The 20,048-nt window shown below is 41.4% G+C and overlaps 1 protein-coding gene across 1 annotated transcript in view; it reads left to right on the top strand.

The window, feature by feature from the left end:
- Nucleotides 1-20,048, top strand: part of ITGB8 (integrin subunit beta 8) — a 185,301-nt gene that overhangs the window by 97,718 nt on the left and 67,535 nt on the right. Inside the window, exon 3 of the mRNA XM_077491249.1 lies at nucleotides 7,117-7,288. Coding sequence (XP_077347375.1) covers nucleotides 7,117-7,288 — 172 coding nt within the window. The remainder of the gene's footprint in view (nucleotides 1-7,116; nucleotides 7,289-20,048) is intronic.

Here is a 20,048-nt window from a genome sequence, read left to right as displayed (position 1 = left end):
ATAATAGCACAGCGTTACCAGAAACTCCGTCCAATGCGCTTTGTAATACATGACTTCATCGGGCACCAATGACATACTAAACCCCTTTGATTTTTAGTTAGGACACCTGCTCCCTCCCACCCATTCTGGTTTTCTCCATTCTGTAGAAAAAGTCTTTCTACCCTGAAAAGAATAGTCAGAGAGGGCTCTTTTTATTTTATTTTTATTTTTTTTATTTTTTTAGCAGCAAAACTTTCTTGATTTTCCACTTTCAACTGTCAATCATTGGCCTGCGGTATAGAGTACAAATCACATTTATTGGGTACTGCATCACCCTTTCCTACGATTCAAGCCATTTCTTTTTTGCTATGTACGCTGCACAGTTGCCATGGGCAATATAGGAGTTACATCCCTATTGGCTGGCCAGATAGGACCATTGCGGGACCCTGGAGAAACTGCAGGGTAGGTAACAGCAGATGGAGCGGCGACTGGTTTGGACCCGTCCTCTCTGGAGGGAGTACACACTGAGAAGTAAGTGTACCATAATGGCAAGTATGTTGTGCCCACTTTTAAGTTATGAGGAGAGCCCACCTACCTTATGGGGAATTTATACCCATTTAACATGCTTCATGGGTGTCTTTGGTAAGTGGATTTAAATACCATTTATGCACCATGAATAATAGCAATAAAGTGTATGGATAGAAACTGTTTTCTTTTGTCTAGAGTTGGGAAGGGTTAAAACCTCTAGCAGTTTCTTTTTTGTTGACTCATTTGTCCAATTAATGAGACTGTCCTTTACTTCCTGTACTGGGTACACAGCAGGAAGTGAAGGGCAATCTCTCCAAAGTAGATAGTATACCTCTCTTGTGCCGCGTACATGCAGTCGGAATTTCCGACAACAAGTTTTTCATGCGAGCTTGTTGTCGGAACTTCCGACAAACAAAATTTGAGAGCTGGTTCTCAAATTTTCCGACAACAAAATTCCAATCGTGTGTACACAATTCCGACGCACAAAATTCCACGCCTTGCTCGGAATCAAGGAGAAGAGCCACACTGGCTATTGAACCAAATGTGTTGTACATCACCGCGTTCTTGACTTTTGGCATTTCCGACAACTTTTGTGCGATCATGTGTATGTAAGACAAGTTTGAGCCAACATCCGTCTGAAATAAATCCAGGATTTTGTTGTCGGAATGTCCGATCGTCTTCACGCAGCACTAGACAAATGTTACAGATGCAAGTGTTCCTATTGGAAGATTTTTCCTGCTTTCTGATAAAATTTTGGATTTCCCATTACTCTGTCTTGGTGTCAATTGTAACCAGGATAAATAGAGAGTGTGAATTTCCCAAACTGAGACATAGACAGCAAAACAAACAAACAAAAACAAAAGATGGTATTTTCTCTTCCTATGACAGTGGCTAAACAAACAAAGATTTCACCGCTCCAAGTCAAAACCACTGACAGGCTGCTAGCTCTCCAAATGGGGTTCCAGGTGCAGGCTGATTGCATAAGCCAAATGTGTAGAAACAGAACGAAACTCTGGATAGCCGCACTCCGGATTGTGTAAAAATTAGATGCCTTTATTTCTTCAAAATGCAAGTGCAAAACTTCATTGAACAAAACGTCACAGCAAAAAGGGAACAAAAAAGGATTTTTGAATAAAATAGCTAACGCGTTTCACGCTACAAACAGCGCTTACTCATAGCTCATGACAGTGGCTACCAGGATAAGTAGAGAGACTGGGGGTCTGTTCACATTCCCCCTATATGGGCCCGCTGCGCTTTGGGCAAAGCATAGCTGGCCATGGGTTTTGTGCAGGTTGGTTGTGCTTTTCTATAGACTTCTACGCTGTCCCACCGTTTTGGTACGATTTCAGAAAGTGCACCAATGATGTAGCATGCAGGAGTTTTGGTGCACTTTCTTAAACTGCACCAGAACTGCAGGACCTCAAAGAAGTGTAGCACTACCCCCGTAGGTGTTGCAAATGCTCAGGGCCGTCTTTAAGGCAGGGCAAAAGGGGCAGCTGCCCTGGGCCCTGTCATTGTTGTGGGGCCCAAAGCAACTGTCTCATACTTGCCAGCTATCCTGATTTAAATTCCCTCGTCCCTTGAAGTTTTAGTCCTGTGCTGTGTCCCAATATCCCAGTGTGAAATGCTGGTACTAATGCTGCCTAGCTCTGCCCTATTATTGTGTACAGATGACTCACCTGCAGACCCTGTGTTTACATGTAAATACCGGCATTCATATGTAAATAGCAGCAGCATTACTAAGTAAATAGCTGCGGCCGGCAGCATTAATATGTACATAAAGGCGGCAGTCATATGTATATCATGCTTCCCTGAGGAGATGATGTGCTGTAACATCTAGCAATCAATCAGTGAGCAGTATTACTGTACAGTAATCTCTAGCAGCCAATTAATAAGCAGAAATAATTTGCTGTAACCTCTAGCAACTAAACAGTGAGCCATAATGTGTGCTGTAACCTCTAGCAACCAGTCATTAAACAGTAAAGATATCCTGTAACCGCTGGTAACCAATCGCAATTGCTGCCTGATCTAATACAGTAAACTGATTTTAAGTCTAGCTGCTATTTATTGTATGTCTCAGAGCAAGTGGAGAGTGAAATTGCACAGGGGGGCCCCAAGAATTTTTTTGCCCGGGGTCCAATCGATATTAAAGACGGCCCTGCAAATGCTGCACAGCCAGTCACACAGCATTTCTTTTTTGCATCCAGACACAGAAAACAGTCTTCTGCTTGTTTTTATTGGTGGATAATAACTTGGATTGGGTAGGGATTATGGGATGCCCAATTTGATGATAACCACAGAACCAGGGACAACTTTCTCCCTATTTATAGCTTCCACTCACTCCTCCAGCACAAATCTTGATCGTTTGCAAAGTCTGCAGGGTTCACTCCCGTTAGAAACTAATGCCGCGTACGCATGATCAGAGTTTTCGTCAGAAAAAATCTTGGATGGTTTTTCTGATGGAATTCCACTCAAGCTTGGCTTGCATACACACGGTCACACAAAAGTTCTCTGAGCTTTCGACTGTCAAGAACGCGGTGATGTGCAACACTACGACGAGCGGAGAAAATTAAGTTCATTGCTTCCGAGCATGCGTCAAATTGTTTCTGAGCATGCGTAGGAATTTTACGTGTCGGAATTGCTACAGACGATCGGAATTTTCGATCAGAGCTTTTTCCGCCGGAAAAATAGAGAACCTGCTCTCAATCTTTTGCTGGAGGAAGTCCAATGGAGCATACACACGGTTGGAATTTCCAACCAAAAGCTCTCATCGGATTTTTGCTGGCGGGATTTCCGACCGTGTGCATGGGGCTTAACAGTCTCTTGTTAGCGTAACAACAGGCTATTAACTCTCAGTACCTTAGAAAAGTAGCACATGTGGAGTGAACTGCATCCTGAAACACCTTCAGCTCCCCTGTAGACACTGATCTCAGCTCTACTTCTTGCAGGAAATGCTAGTCCACCTGGCTGCCGTTCCACCAGCTCACCTGGCTGCTTCTTCTTTCCTGCCTACCCAACTGACACTCCCAGGGCAAAGTTAGATGAAGACTTCAGTACCCCGCTGTCTTCAAGACACTGCTACAGCTGGCAATCTCTCCCATTGTCTGTCCGTGTCTGACCATGCTGATCTACTCACTCTGTCTCTCTTTCCTCCAGCTGCCTTCTATGGCAGGATCCTTCCAGGCCAGCCCCCTGAGCTCTGGTCTGAGGTAAAACCCCTCCCAGCAGGGGTCCCTCAAGGGCCACCGACAGACTTCTGCTTCTCCATCTTCCACCGATTCCCCTGCTGGCATGTCTATTTAAGGGTTCCATAGTTTAAGGGCTCCGTAGTCTGCCAGGCCCCTAAATATGCAAGACAACCCTCCTAGCTTCTGCCTGATTTCTAGAATATTCTCCAATATTCTAGAACCAGGGGGAGGCACCAGAGAGCTGCATGGATGAGTCAGCCAGCCCTAACATCTAATAAACATGACCCAGATTCCATGGCTCTGGCTTAGCCCTGGCCCAGACTATAGTTTATCTGCACTACTGTTAGTAGCACACTAGAGGGTGCTACAGAAATCTATGAGAAGGTTCAGCTAACCTGCACTAGTTGGATTTGTAGCATATTATTTTTTTTTACCTCTAAACATAAAAAGTAATTACGGTATATATGTGTGTGTGTCTTTGTAATATATACATACTATATTGTCAAAAGTATTGGGGCGCCTTTACAGACATATTAACTTACACACAAGGTCCATAAAAACATGGATGAGCGAGTTTTGGGTGGAGGAACGTGACTGGCCTGCACAGAGTCCTGACCTCAACCTGATAGAACACCTTTATGATGAGAGCAGAGACTGCGAGCCAGGTCTTCTCATCCATTATCAGTGTCTGACCTCACAAATGCGCTTCTGGAAGAATGGCCAAACACTCCCATAGACACACTCCTAAGCCTTGTGGACAGTCTTCCCAGAAGAGTTGAAGCTGCCAATGGTGGGCTAACTCAATATTGATTCCTTCAGACTTATGCCCTGTACACACGGTTCCGACAAAAAAAATCCGATCTGACTTTTTCCGATCATTTGAAGAGAATTCCGACGGACAAAGTGCCATGCATGCTCAGATCAAATTATGAGACCAAAGCTATTGGCTACTAGCCTCTACGTAGTCCCATCATACGCAACAAACGTCACCACGTTCCGAACGATCAAATTTTCCGCCAACAAATGTGCGTTGTCGGGTTTTCCGATCGTGTGTACACAAGTCCGTCGGACAAAAGTCCAAAGTACAAACACGCATGCTCGGAAACGTGGACGAGCCAGAAGCAGCCGGTCTTGTAAACTAGCGTTCGTAATGGATAATTAACATTCACTTCTTCTTTAATGGGATAATAATAAAGCTGCTTTGCTGGTGATACTGATGGAGTTATTGCAAACTAATTTTCAAAGGCTTTTTTTTTCTAGTGATATCAAGAATAATATTATTATGCTTTTTTTTTTTTTTTTGGGGAAAGTTACCACAACACCATTATCCTGTAGTTTTTAAGATCAAAGATACAACTATGTTGCTGTCCCTTGTCAATTTTACATTGTATTTTTTTAATGTAACTGCCTACTCCCAAATTGTCATTAGAAGTAAAACACATAGCCAAGTATTATTCTACACAATCTTTTTATTGTGCATTAAAAAAGGAAAACAAATAAGATTAGATATGCTATCTGCCAATAGAACTTAACCAAAACGTGCATTCTATGCATCCAAAAATATAGAAAATATACCAAATCAAATCATTATTTAACCAAATAAATAATGTCAAAGCAATAACTCCAAGGCCAATAATAAATAACGTTATCTCCTCCGATTCCGCAACATGGCTGGTTGACGAACGGCCATTCACAAACGAACTAAAAAGCACGAAATGAAAAGTGCACACTGAAAAACGCTAAATGAAAAACACAAAAAGAAAAGCGCAAATCAACACTCACCAAACTTCTACTAACACGCAATTAGCAGAAGGAGCCCAAAGGGTGGCGCTAAAGAGCTGAAAAACCACGTAGTGCATCACTACGTTTGTAATTGCTGGCCAACATTTGTGTGACCATGTATATGCAAGACAAGTTTGAGCCAACACCCTTCAGACAAAAACTACGGTTTTACTTGCCAACAATCCCATTGTGTGTTCGAGGCATAACTGCAACTCTTCTCTAAGCTACATAACTAGCATAACATTTTTTGGGCTGTTTTGGTCTTAGACCCCTTTCACACTGGGGCGTTTTTCAGGCATTTTTCAGGAGCTTTAGCGTTAAAAAAAGCACCTGTAAAGCGATTGAAAGAAGCCTCATCTGCAGTCCCAATGTGAAAGCCCAAGTGCTTTAAGAGCCCTTTCACAATGTCAGCGCCTGAAAAATGCTCGTAAAGCGCCGCTTAAACTAGCAGCGCTTTACCACCGTTTTTCGAGCGTTATTGGGGAGCTTTTAACCCCTGCTAGTGGCCAAATAAAGGGTTAAAAGCAGCCACAAAACGCTGCTGCCAATAGCGCTTTTCAGGCGTTTTACAGGCGCTTCCCATTGATTTCAATGGGAAGGGGCACTTTAGGAGCGTTGTATTCACCGCTCCAAAAGCGCTGCAAAGAAGCTGCTTGCAGGACTTTTTTTGACGCCCTGCCAGCGCAGCTCCTCAGTGTGAAAGTACTAGTGCTTTTACATTGGGATTGCAGTTGTGGCTTCTTTCAGGCGCTTTACAGGCACTTTTTTTAAAAGCTAAAGTGCCTGAAAAACGCCCCAGTGTGAAAGGGGTCTTAAAGAAAGGTTTTCAGTGCTGGCCTCCATTTCTGGGAACAATAGCAGTCTGGGGTATATGCCATTTTAATCCCACCACCGGCCCTGTACATATTACTGACCTCATGGAGCATACCTCCCAACATTTTGAGATGGGAATGAGGGACGCCTACTAGCAAATGTATGTAGGCATAGGACACACCCCTTGCCACACCCCTTGACACACCCCTTGCCAAGAGAATTGACCAAAAAAAAGGTTAATTTAGTTTTTTGCCACTACTATTCCTTTTATATTGGCTTTAAATTTTAGAAATGCAGCAATTTAGAATTTCGATGAAAGTTTTCGCAGTGGGAAACACTTTTTGAAAGTTAAAAAGTGCATTTTATATACAAGTAGATATAGATCAGACCAAAATGAGGGACAAATAAGGAGGAAAGAGGGACAGAGGGACTTTGCTCCAAATCAAGGACAGTTCCTCGAAATCAGGGACCGTCCCTTTAAATCAGGGACAGTTGAGTGCTATGTATGGATCTTTACTGAAATACAAAAAGCCATTCCAGATCACCGTCCAACAATACAATGTACTGTCTTCAGGACTGCTTTGAAGGAAAAACAGATTACATTTATTGTGTCCTTTATTCTCCTTAACCGCACAGCAAAACTACTTTATTTAGCACAGCAATAAAATTTTAACTATAACATTTATTACATGAAACAGTTTTTAGTTATTAATAATGTAAACCAGAACGCCTTCCTACTGGCTTTCATGAAGCTGGCTGGCATTTTATGAAACTATGAACAGCCATCTGTTTACGCTTTGCTCTTTTATTCATTGTCTTCTAACAGGATTTTATGGTGGACTCGGCCGAGAGTGAAAGATGTGACACTGTTTTTAATTTAAAGACGAAGGGGTGCAGAGCAGAGCTCATAGAACATCCGGCAATCCAGCTGCAGGTGGTTAGCACCAAGGAACCTAACAGTCAGGTCACCCTATCAGAAGATGTTCATCTTAAACCAGGTGAGTACTGGAGGAAAACATCTCTTTTGTGTTCTTTCTGTGTATCTGCTGTGTAGAGCAGGAAAAATACACAATATCTACATATACTGTACATACTTTCCCATTATTATATTTATATAAAAAATTATTTCATAGTAGGTGAGGTTGAAAAAAGACCAACATTTGGAAGACAAGATAACGGCCCACAATTTTGGTACTGATACCTGCCTCCAGCACTACCCCAAATCTTTGATGGTGGACACAAAGAAGTGTATTAATAAAAAAAAAAATGCAAAACTATTAGTTGTGAAGCTACACCTGTTCTGTGTGACTGGGGGCAAAAACAGATGTTCTCTCCAGTTCGAATATTATTCTTCATACAGAACAGAATAAATCAAAAAAAAAAATATATATAACACATTATGGCCACTAGATGGAGCTGATGATCACGCTAAACAATTATTTTTTCTATGATCATTAGCTCCACCTAGGGGCTGTAATGCTGTGTTTTCCTAATCCGTGCTATTAAGTAAAAATAATCGATCAACCGATAGAGAAATACCCTAATAAATTTTTGTTTTTGTCCCTTTTTATACAGAAAGATTGTACACAAGGTTTTACAGGAAGAATAACTCTATGATTTATTTATAACCAGACCACAAACTGTCTATGGCATCCACTATCAGTTTGCCCAGGCTAACAGTGTGTCTCATTTTTTTGTAATGCCTTTAAATGGATCTGTGCTTTGCCCATGTACCACAAAGTAGCAGGTTTGCTTTAATGCAGAGCTCCACAGATGAATTTATATTTACATTTCTAAAGGTAAACATTAATTTAAAGATTTAGTGCAGAGGTAGGGAACCTCAGCTCTCCAGCTGTTTTGAAACTACAAGTCCCATGAGACATTGCAAGACCCTAACAATCACAGGCATGGCTCCTAGAGGCAGAGGCATGATGGGATTTGTATTTTCAAAACATCTGGAGAGCTGAGGTTCTCTACCCCTGATTTAGTGCATGACAAAAAAATTATTTTAGTTTTGGATTCATTTATTAAAGTGGAGCTCCAGTCTCTTAAGTGAAAATGAAAAGTCAGCAGCTACAAGAACTGTAGCTGCTGACTTTTAATAAACAGACACTCACCTGTCCCACGATCCAGCGGTGTTCTTGTCCCAGTTGTGTCCTCCCTCGTTGGTGCCCGCATCTTTACTATGGGCACCCAGCTTTGACAGCTTTCGGCTTCACAGTCGGGTGCCCACTGCGAATGTGCGAGCAGCGCTGTGCTCTGTGACTAATCCAGAAGTCTTTTGGGACACATGACATGACTTTGGGAGAGAGGGGGTTAAGGAGAACTTCCTCTTCCGATCCCCTAAGGCAATCGAAGCAGAAGTGGGAGTGTGTACCTGTCAAAATCGAGTAAACGCTCCCCTCCCCCTCTTCCCCAAAAGCTCCTTTCACAAACAGGAGATGGGGAGAAGGTCTTAAAGTGGAACTTCCCTTTTTGGATGGAGCTCTGCTTTAAAGGGGTTGTAAACCCTTGTTTTTTTTATTTTAAATAACAAACATATCATACTTCATATCTCCACTGTGCAGTTAGTTTTGCACAGTGTGGCCCCGATCACCGTCTTCTGGGGTCCTCCAGCGGCGCTTGTGGCTCCTCCTCGCATCTGTAAACACCCTGGGAGAAGCGCTCTCCCTGGGGGGTTTCCTTGCGGGCACACTCTCGAATCCAGCATTTGCATCCATAGACACAGAATGCCATACTCGGCCCGCCCCCCAGCGCCTGCATCATTGGTTTTGATTGACAGCAGTGGGAGCCAATGGCTGCGCTGCTTTCAATCTATCCAATCAAGAGCCGAGAACCCCGGGCAGAGAGGTACAGTCTCTGCCGAGGGAAGTCAGGGTCAGAAGTTTTTTCACCTTAAAGTGGTTGTATACCCTTACATACCACTTTGACCTACAGGTAAGCCTAGATTAAGGCTTACCCGTAGGTCCAAAAATATCTCCTAAAATTACACGGTTTAGGAGATATTTGCAAAGAGACAGGCACCACTGTCTAGCCACGATACTCAGAAAGAAGATGGACACTCCGTGGAAGAGGGGACAGCGGTGACATGGCTGGCTCCTGTGTCAGGTAAGTTGGTGATCATCAACCCTGTCCTCAGGGCCCACTAACAGGCCAGGTTTTATGTATTACCTTGGGGAGATGCAGACTAGAATATTGCAATCACTGAGCAGCAAATGATATCACCTGTGATGTATTTCAGTTATTTTGCAAACCTGGCCTGTTAGTGAGCCCTGAGGACAGGGTTGATGACCACTGAGGTAAGTGACACATAATGGGCTACTGTGCGATGCATAGTGGTCCATTATGCTTTACCTTTGCAGGGAAACAAAGAGGAAGTAAACCCATCAGGGTATATTTCCTCTTTAATGCATGGGATGGTCATTTGTCCCTCATTTTGGTCTGATTCATATAGTTGTATATAAAATTCACTTTTTACCTTTCAAAAAGTGTTTCCCCGTGCTAAACCTTTTATTCAATTTCTAAATTGCTGCATTTGTACATTTAAAAATTTTCAATATAAAGGAATAGTAGTGGTAAAAAAAAATCCCTTGTATATTTTATACATTATTTGGGGGTTAATCCTACTTTAAGGGGGTGTGGCAGGGGGCGTGTCCTATGCCTACATATGTTTGTTAGTAGGTGTCCATCATTCCCATCTCAAAATGTTGGTATCTATGGCGAAGACTTGACCTTGAAAAGAATAAGACATGGCTTAGGTAGAGAGGATGTTTTTATTATCTTTGCTCCCCATTTCTTCTTAAAAAAATAAAAATAAAATAATAATAAAAATAAAAAAAAAACAAGAAAAGGAAATTGCTATTTCAGCTTTTGTATTCTGCAGGACTGGAATACCCACCAGACAGATAATTTGTCAAAAGACATGACAAGGTTAGAAGTAACAAGTATATAGCATTACTGGCATCCCTCTGTGTTCTTCTGGGACAAGTTCACAGGTCATTTCCTTCTGACCTCTAATACCTTCCTATGTGTGTGAGGTCAGGTGAGGTCATTGTCAGAGCCCAGAGCTGCAATCATATTCAGCATATCATCTGCTTGTTGTTAACTGAATCAGCACTGCGTCACTTTAATGTGCTTGATTACTCACCGTGAAAAAAAAATTAGTGTTGCGTCCTTGCTGACCTCAGCTCTGGCCATAATGGCATTACAACACAGCAAGGCTCCTGTTGCTGAATCATGTTTTGATGTAGGGAGAAGCAGTTTAAATACATTATTTAATTTTAACCACTTAAGGACCGAACCTCTTTTTGAGATTTGTTATTTACAAGTTAAAAAACTTTTTTTTTTTTTGCTAGAAAATTACTTAGAACCCCCAAACATTATAAAAAAAAATTCCTAACACCCTAGAGCAGTGATGGCGAACCTTGGCACCCCAGATGTTTTGGAACTACATTTCCCATGATGCTCAGCTACACTGCAGAGTGCATGAGCATCATGGGAAATGTAGTTCCAAAACATCTGGAGTGCCAAGGTTTGCCATCACTGCCCTAGAGAATAAAATGGCGGTCATTGCAATACTTTCTGTCACACCGTATTCGCACAGCGGTCTTACTTTTTTTGGAAAAAAAATACACTTTTTTGAATTAAAAAAATAAGATAACACTAAAGTTAGCCCAAATTCAAGTAAATTGATACCCAACATGTCACACTTCAAAATTGCGCCCGCTCGTTGAATGGTGACAAACTTTTACCCTTAAAAATCTCCATAGGTGATGCTTAAAAAAATCTACAGGTTGCATGTTTTAAATTACAGAGAATGTCTAGTGCTAGAATTATTGCTCCCGCTCTACCGATCGTGGCGATAGCTCACACGTGTGCTTTGAACACCGTTTTCATATGCGGGCGCTTCTCACATATGCGTTAGCTTCTGCACGCAAGCTCAGCGGGACGGGGCAAGTTTTAAAAAAAAATTAAAAATTTCTTATTTATTTTACCTTTTATTTTTATGCTGTTTTTAAAAAAAATTTGTAATTTTTATTCCTATTACAAGGAATGTAAATATCCCTTGTAATATAAAAAAAAGCATGACAGGACCTCTTAAATATGAGATCTGGGGTCAAAAAGACCTCAGATCTCATATTTCTGCCTAAATGCAATAAGAAAAAAAAAAATGTTTGTCATTTAAAAAAATTATTAAAAAAAAATGGCCCTTTAAGCCCTTGTTCTCACGGTCGGACATTCTGACAACCAAATCCGTTGGATTTTGTCCAACGGATTTTGTCCGATGGATTTTGTCTGAAACTGGTGCATACACACGGTCGGACAAAGTTGTCGGAAAATCCGATTGTACATAACGTGATGACGTTATTTTGTTACGACGCTACTACGTTCAGGCTAGTAGCCAATAGCTTTGGTCTAGGAATTTGATCTGAGCATGCATGGCATGTCCATCGGAGTAGGCTACACATGATCGGAGTATGTCCGATCGGAGCATTTTGTCGGAAAATTTTACCGGCAAGTTGGAAAAGTTGGTCCGTCAGATATTCAGACGGAAACAGTCCGATGGAGACCACACACAGTCGGAATATCCGACAAAACGGTCCAATAGGACACATTCCGTCTGAATCTCCGACCGTGTGTACAAGGGCTAAGAGAGCTATGGGCGGAAGTGATGTTTTGACTTCGCTTCCGCCCTGCATTGTTATGGAGATGGGTGGGGGCCATCTTCCCCTCTCTCGTCTCCATGCCCAGCAAGGGTGAAGATCCGATTGCCTCCTGCCACGCGGCAGAGGACACCGGAGCGTGGCAGAAGGGGGGGGCTCTCTCCCGCTGCCGATAAAAGCGAATCTGCCGCAGAGACCACTCTTATAGGAAACCGGACCTCTGGCTGAAGAAAAGGATAACGGCGGCTCGCTGCTGCCACAACGATATCCCCCTTCAAAGTAAGGACGTACATCGTTGTGCGGCGGTCCAGGAGGGGTTAATGAATATTATGTTTTTTACATAAATGCTTTCTTGTGACCTGCCATCAACTTCCCAATCTGCAAATCTCTATACAGAAAACCTTTGCTTTTGCTGCTCATTAGAGGTAAAACACTTGATATAATTCTAGTCATACAGCAAATATATGTAGTGCTCTCCCTGATCTCCAGAGGCCTGGTAGTGACCCCCACTGTCAGGGAAGGCTGACATTCTTCCTCAGGGTGCAGATTACCAGGCATGGTGGGTGCAGTGCAAGATGGAAAGATGGGCGACAGAGTTTTATTTCTCCGAACAGGAACAAGAGAGGGAGGGTTAGGGCACAAGACACCCTTAGGCAAATGCAATAGCAACTTGGCAGACTCATTGGACAGAAATAGAACTAGGCAGACAGCAATACAGAAAAAGGGCCTTTAACTGCCGTCACTATACTGCGGCAGGTTGGCTCTCCTGAGCGAATCAACGTAGGTGTACGTCGGCCGCTTTAAGAGCGATAGGGGGCGCTGGAGCCGATGCATGTGGCCGGTGGCTGCGATGTCCATCGGCCACCTGCAATCGCTCCACAGAGAGCCAGAACGGAGATCTGTCAATGTAAACAGACAGATCTCTGTTCTGACAGGGGAGGAGAAACAGATCTGCTGTTCCTAATGATCAGAAACAGCGATCTCTCTCCTCCTTCAGTCAGTCCCATCCTCCTACATGGGCACAGACAGCAATAAAAACTGAAAAGTATTCTAATCCTTTCACCACTCTATCCAAAACTAAAAGAAAAGGATTTGCTTCTAGTTATACTTTAAATCCTTTTCTTGGAGTTCATTGAGGGACCTTTGTTTCTAGAATTTTGCTCTTGGTATTGTTTCTATAAAACGGAGGTATTCCTGGAGTAGTAGGTGTTATATTGGGCTGGTCACAGTTTTTTGTTTACCAAAGTCCAAATACTCCTGTGGGCAACAGTATAGCCCATAGTCTCTGAACCATGTGTCCCTCAATGAACTCTATTTTTTTTACAGTAAGTACAAAAATCCAATTATTATTTCTAAAGGTTTGAGTTAATAAGCGTTAACACTTCTGAGAAAAGATTTCCCCTAGGGCCAGCTATTACACAGCTGTTCATTTTTAAGTTACACATATTTTCTGCAGTTTTTTTTTTTTTTGTCAAAATTGAATTTGAACCAGATTGTTTTACTGTACACAGTTACATATCTTTCTGAAACTGAGCACTTTAGAAATATATTGCGCTGACCATGATGTCCACATATTTTCCCCAGTCTCAAGGTTTTGAAGATCCAGTGCTTTCTTTGACTTTGATAATTTGTATCTTGCTTTATAGGGGCTGGGACCCTCAATTAAACCGCTACATTTGTGCGTGTTAATCTGTAAAGTCGTCTAAGTGAATAATTTAGTTATATAAACACCTCTACCCCTTTGCGTGTCTGAGCAATTCAAAAAGTTATGAAGTGTGGTTTATAGCATGTGTATTTGTTGGATTCCATAATTTTTACAGTTTTTTTTCAAATACCGTAAGAAATGCAATAAAAATTTGTCAATGGGACTTTTTTGCTTTTCTATCAGATACTATTGAAAACCAAATAGAACTGAAGAGAGATTGCAATGTGGAGGAATATAAGAAATATGGAAACATTGTGTACAATAAATTCCATATACAGTGCTCAGCATAAATGAGTACACCCCTTTTGAAAAGTAAGATTTTAATCAATATCTCAATGAACACAAGAACAATTTCCAACATATTGACAAACTTGAGTTTTGTAGAACATTTGTTTAGCTCACTGCATGAAAATAAGGTTAATAATATAGCTTATATTACAAAAGCTTCAGTTTTACTCAAATTAGTTCATGCAAAATACTAGATGTAGTAGTTTTTATTGTGTGGTGAATACACCCAACAATAGAAACTACTGCATCTAGTATTTTGTATGACCTCCATGATTTGTAAGGACCGCACCAAGTCCTCTAGGCATGGAATGAACAAGTTGGCGACATATTGCAACATCTATATTTTTCCATTCTTCAAGAACGACCTCTTTTAGAGCCTGGATGCTGGATGGAGAGTGATGCTCAATTTATCTCTTCAGAATTCCCCATAGGTGTTCGATTGGGTTCAGATCAGGGGACATACTTGGCTACTGAATCACTTCCACCCTGTTCTTCTCAAAAGAGGCCTTAGATGTGTGTTTTGGATCATTGTCATGTTGGAAAAGTACGTGACGACCAAGGGCATGGAGTGATGGTAGCATCTTCTCTTTCAATATAGAGCAGTACATCTGTCAATTCATGATACCATCAATGAACTGCAGCTCCCCGACACTGGCACCACTCATGCAGCCCCACAGGACACTGCCACCATCATGTTTCACTGTAGGCACTATGCATTTTTCTTTGTAAACTTTTGTGACTCCATACAGTTTTGAAGCCATCAGTTCCAAAAACCTTTATCTTGGTCTCATCACTCCACTATACAGAGTCCCAGTAGGTTTTTCTTTTTCAACATGGGCCCTGGCAAATTTTATTTTGGCTTATTTGTGCATGGGCTTTAGGAGAGGTTTCCTTCGTGGACGACACCCATGCATGCCATTCCTCTGCAGTGTACGCGTATTGTGTCACAGGAAACAGTCACCCCAGTTTGGCTTTCTACTTCTTTAGCTAACTGCAATGAACTTACATGGCAATTTTCTTCAACACTTCTCATCAGAAGACGCTCCTGTCGAGGTGTTAACTTCCGTGGACGGCCTGGATGTCTCTGTGAGATGGTTGCAGTTCATCCTTGTTAAATTTTTGTATCACTTTTGCTACAGTATTCTGACTGATAAGTAAAACCTTGCTGATCCTCTTGTAGCCTTCACTTTTCTTGTGTTAAGGAGTTATTTTCTTTCTCAGCCCTTGTGACATTTCCATTCCATGCGGTGCCATTGCCGACAGCATTAAATGGGAAGGGGTTTTCTTTGTTAAGTAATGCCCTTGTATATGCCAGACACCTGTTTAATGAATATTTAGACTTACCTATAGTTGAATTCCTGTTAATTAGGATTTGTTTTCTAAAATTTAACTTTGCTCCTAAGACTTTTTTTGGGGTGTATTCATTTTTGCAACATGGTCTTGAATGAATTGGTTAGGAAAAATATTTTTTTTTGTGTGTGCAAATTAACAAACCTTGGTTGCAATCAATGGCCCGTAGTTGTGGGAGTATTTTCTAATACAGTGTCCCATAGAAAATGTTGATTCTGAAAGGAAAGTAAAGGTTTTCTGACAAATCTGTTGGGGTGTATTAATTTATGCTGAGCACTGTACACCAGTAACAAGAGTTGAAACAAATGGAAAATAGGCAGTATGTGGGCAAGAGGATCTGTGTGTGGCAGAATTTCTTGGCACATATTTTATTTAACCTTGATACATATCTTATTTAACCCACAAAAATAAACAGCAAAAAACACATATGCTTGTTTTATATGATCTTTAAAGTTACGTTGTTTTACATTGCTGCAAAGAAGGGTGAGAATTTAGAGGGTATTGCTTAGCTGACTATCACATATTTAGATATATATACAAGTAAGTTGCGTTTTTAAAATTAAAAGTATAGTGTGGTAAAAAAACCTTTCAACTATTTTGATAGCAGTATTCCTTTAAAATGTGGTTAGTCTTTGGTTATGTTGAGCCACATTTTATAGGAAGTAAGGCAGATCAAAATGACAGTTTTGCATGTGGTACCCAATGGAATTCAAATTGTCATGCTTCAAATGTAGATTCCTAAATGAAAGCAAGTCTCTGGATGGTTGCCATAAACAATATTTTCCTTTTATTCTGGCGTTTACAAATGTGCTCCATAGTGGATAAACTATAACCCCATTAATATGGTATATCACCCTAGGCAATAAAATTATCCATCAGCAGATTTCATTTATTTTGCATTTTTGAAAAATTATTTATTTTTGTTTGTATAAAGAGAAATCCTTTATGTTAACAAAGCATGCATTTAAAAAAAAAAGAATCTCTTTGACCTGGTTGATGGCTCAATCTTTTTCTAAACCTTAAATGAGCCAATTATGGTGCTGCCCAATTAGAAATTTACACTTTATACAACAAATTGCCTAAGGAATATGAGATCATAAAAATAACCTATTAAAAGTCCTAAAATAACATGTCAGTGAAATAATGGAAAATATTCACTCAAATTATTGCCTTTAAGCCTTCTATAGCTGAAACCCTGTGTACTTTAGGTAATGAAAAGTCTAGACTTTTTGAGGCCGTATTGCCAAGTGCTTGGCCTGGCGCTACTGAAATGCATGAGTGGCTGCGTTGGCAAAAAGCAACTTACACTATACACGTTTTATCTTTAATGCTAAATGTTTTTACATTTCATTTAATGTGTCAGAAGTGACACTTAATCGCACCTAGAATTAACATTTCCATAGAACTAATAAAATATAAAAAAAAATAAAAAATCTGTATTGAATTGTCAAAGAATAGAAATCTCTTTTGAAATGAAACAAATCTGTGATCGTATGCGTATTGAATGCTAGACTGCCAGGTGTTCAGTGATGCAATTCAACAGTTATGTTAAAATAACTTTATTTGTGCTGCCAGCAAAAACACTTTCCCTTTGGCCACCATCAGATGCCCAGTTTAAAATTCCACTATGTGCAAACTCCCTTAATGTTTAAACCAGAGATGTACAAATGCCATTTTAATGCAATTATATTTTGCTACGCCTTGCATTCATCTGTAATACATTTTCTTGCTGTTGATGTTTCCAAGAGTGGAAGCCTCAGCTGAAACAGTAAACTTAGAAAGATCTTGTTGCTGAAATGAGCAGGGCATGCTGGGAATTGTAGTTGTTTCCTGACAGAGGGAGCGATTCAGGCCAGGGAAGGGATTTAGGCCCCTATTCATTTGGGCATTAAAGAAACCTTTCATGGGAGAAACATGGAGGCTGACTTTGCTGAATTATTCTGTAAATGCTAAGTTCCTGCCTGTCATTCTAACAATCTAGGCCTCAGTTATTTATTCCTCTGGTCCAAAACAAGTATGCACATCTAAACCTAAAAAAATGCAGTGTGAGAAACAGTCCATTGAAATTCATCCTTAAGGCCGCGTACACACGCGGGGACTGTTCGCTCAACTTTGTCCGCTGAACAGTGTTTCGGCGGACAGTCCGCTCGTGTGTGGGCTTTCAGCGGACAGTTTCAGCGGACAGTCTGCTGAACAAAGTTTTTCGGAAATTCCGAAAAACTGTCCGCTGAAACTCTGTTTCAGCGAACAGTCCCCTCGTGTGTAGGCTTGTTCGTCAAACTAAGTTCCGCGCATGCTCAGAAAGGATTTACACGCCGAAGTTTGCATTGCAGTGTATAGGACGTCGTATTTTTCGTCCCGTCGTACGTGCTGTTCACGTCATCGCGCACGGTTTCAGCGGACTGTTCGTTCGTCGTGTGTGGGCAAGTCCGTCCATGCTAATTTTGAGCGGACTGTCCGCTGAAACTGTTTGACGGACAAAGTTGAGCGAACAGTCCCCGCGTGTGTACGCGGCCTAACTGATTACGATTTTGTTTGTATTAGTCTAATTGGGAAGAACAGAGTGCGCTATATGGTCAAGTGTTTATGGACAATTGACCATCAACAAGTTTTTTAGACTTCCTATTCATAAATCATGGTCATTAAGGCAATTTTAAACCCTCTGTTTTAAAGCGAAGTTACATCCAAAAATAGAACTTCCACTTTAAGTACTCGTGACCCCCTGACATGCCACATTTTGTCTGTCATTTTTTTTTCCGTGAGGGTACCTAGTTTTCACAGGTAAACAGCTCCCACCCTCCTCTCGTGGCGCCGTGGCACCAGAAGGAAGTTCACCTCTCCCCCCTCCCTCCCTGCAATCTTCTGGGACATGTCATAGCCCGTGAGGGAGAGAAATGAGGCTTCGGGTGGGCCACATCGCTGGACCATGGGACAGGTGAGTGTCTGTTTATAAAAAGTCAGCAGCTACACTTTTTGTAGCTGTTGACTTTTAAATGGGTGGAACTCTGCTTTAAGCACTTTCAGAAACGGAGGTAATCATTTACTGAGTACAGTAATACCTTGGTTTGCGAGTAATGCGGTTCGCAATACAAGCTATTATTATTTTTTTTTAAATCCTTACTTGGTTTGTCACTGGCGACCCCGGTGACATTCGGAGCCGCTCAGATGCACGTGAATGAACTCGGAGCCACTCGAAAACACTGTTTCTGAGTCTCTCCGAGTGATCTCACCATCATAATGGTTTCTGAGTGTTTCTGAGTGTCTCCGGCACCCCCCCCCCACCTCTGGCCACATGCGGTACTGCATAGCATAGAACTCCCTATGGAATTATCTGCATTTCCATTGACTTCTATGGGGAGAATCGCTTTGATATACTTTGGATTGGATTGGAAGTGCTTTGGATTACAATCATTCTTCTGGAATGAATTATGCTTGTAATCCAAGGTCCCACCGTATGTAGCTTCTTTCTTTTAATCCTTGCCTGTTTAATCGGGTCCCATGACTGCTGTCCCTGGTTTCCTACTTCAGGGTGGCTCCTTTTTCTTATGCAGCATCCTATAGGGTCACCCCTACATTAAAGGGCTAGATCTGTATCTCCCTACACCGTGTACATCAGAAACACACAGCCCTGTAGCTCAGGATGGCAAGGCATTCACTTGCTCATCCTCCTTCCATCTTCAGTCTAACAAACTGACTGGAGACTGCATTGTCCACCAATAACTTTTCCCTATGAAAACTGGAAGTTCAGGGAAACTGCAGGAAGAAAGCAGGAGCTAGCAGCTTTAAAAATTGGAAAGTGTTTTAACAAATATTTTAATAGGGAATTATATTATTGTTCTCATTGTGTGAAACTAAAACATGCTATGGGTTTTTCTTTTTTTTTTTTATCCGATAATATTTATTCTGCCGCGTACACACGACCGGACTTTTTGACGGACTTGGTCCGGCGGACAATCCGACGGACTTTGCAGCTGAGGTCCACCGGACTTTCAAACAAACTTGGCCACACACGATCACTCCAAAAGTCAGACGGATTCGAACGTGATGATGTAGAATAAGGAAGTTCATAGCCAGTAGCCAATAGCTGCCCTAGCATCAGTTTTAGTCCATCGGACTAGGACACAGATGACCGGATTTTTCGACCGGACTCGAGTCTGTCGGAAAGATTTGAAGCAAGTTTTATTTCTAGGTCCGCCAAACTTTTGGGAAGAAAAAGTCCGCTGGAGCACACACACAATCGTATTGTCCGATGGATTCCAGTCCACCGGACCAACTCAGTCGAAAAAGTCAGTCAGTCAGCATTAGAAAAGTTTTCAGTTGCAAAACGAGTGACACAATGCAAATATATCTGTGGTCACAGTAATCATATAATGTTACAATATAATATAACGGCGTGTATTATGGTAGTATTTATCATGCATAATAAACCATTGTACAGCATATTGAAAAAGTTGTCTCGAATGTTTATTTGTGTATCACATTGTGTCCGCTATGCATCCCTCACCCTATCACCACACCCCAAAGCCTTGGGGTCTCAGAGATCAAGGTAAGAGAGGTATTCACCCTAACAATGGGTTGTGATCCGGAAAAGGTTCCAGATGTACCTAAAACAGGTATCGGAAAAACTAACCATTAAACAATTAGTCAACCTCTGAGCATCAGATCAAATCCTATAAGTTTAATATTACTTAAGGTTTGAAGGTGCACAAAATGAAGGTGCTCTATGAGTGACAGTAGCCTTCTACCTTTACC

The sequence above is a fragment of the Lithobates pipiens genome, unplaced genomic scaffold (assembly GCF_037356315.1).
Source record: "Lithobates pipiens isolate NorthernLeopardFrog02 unplaced genomic scaffold, aLitPip1_a1.2 Scaffold_19, whole genome shotgun sequence".
Classification (NCBI taxonomy): Eukaryota; Metazoa; Chordata; class Amphibia; order Anura; family Ranidae; genus Lithobates; species Lithobates pipiens.
This window is presented reverse-complemented; position numbering and strand designations above follow the sequence as displayed.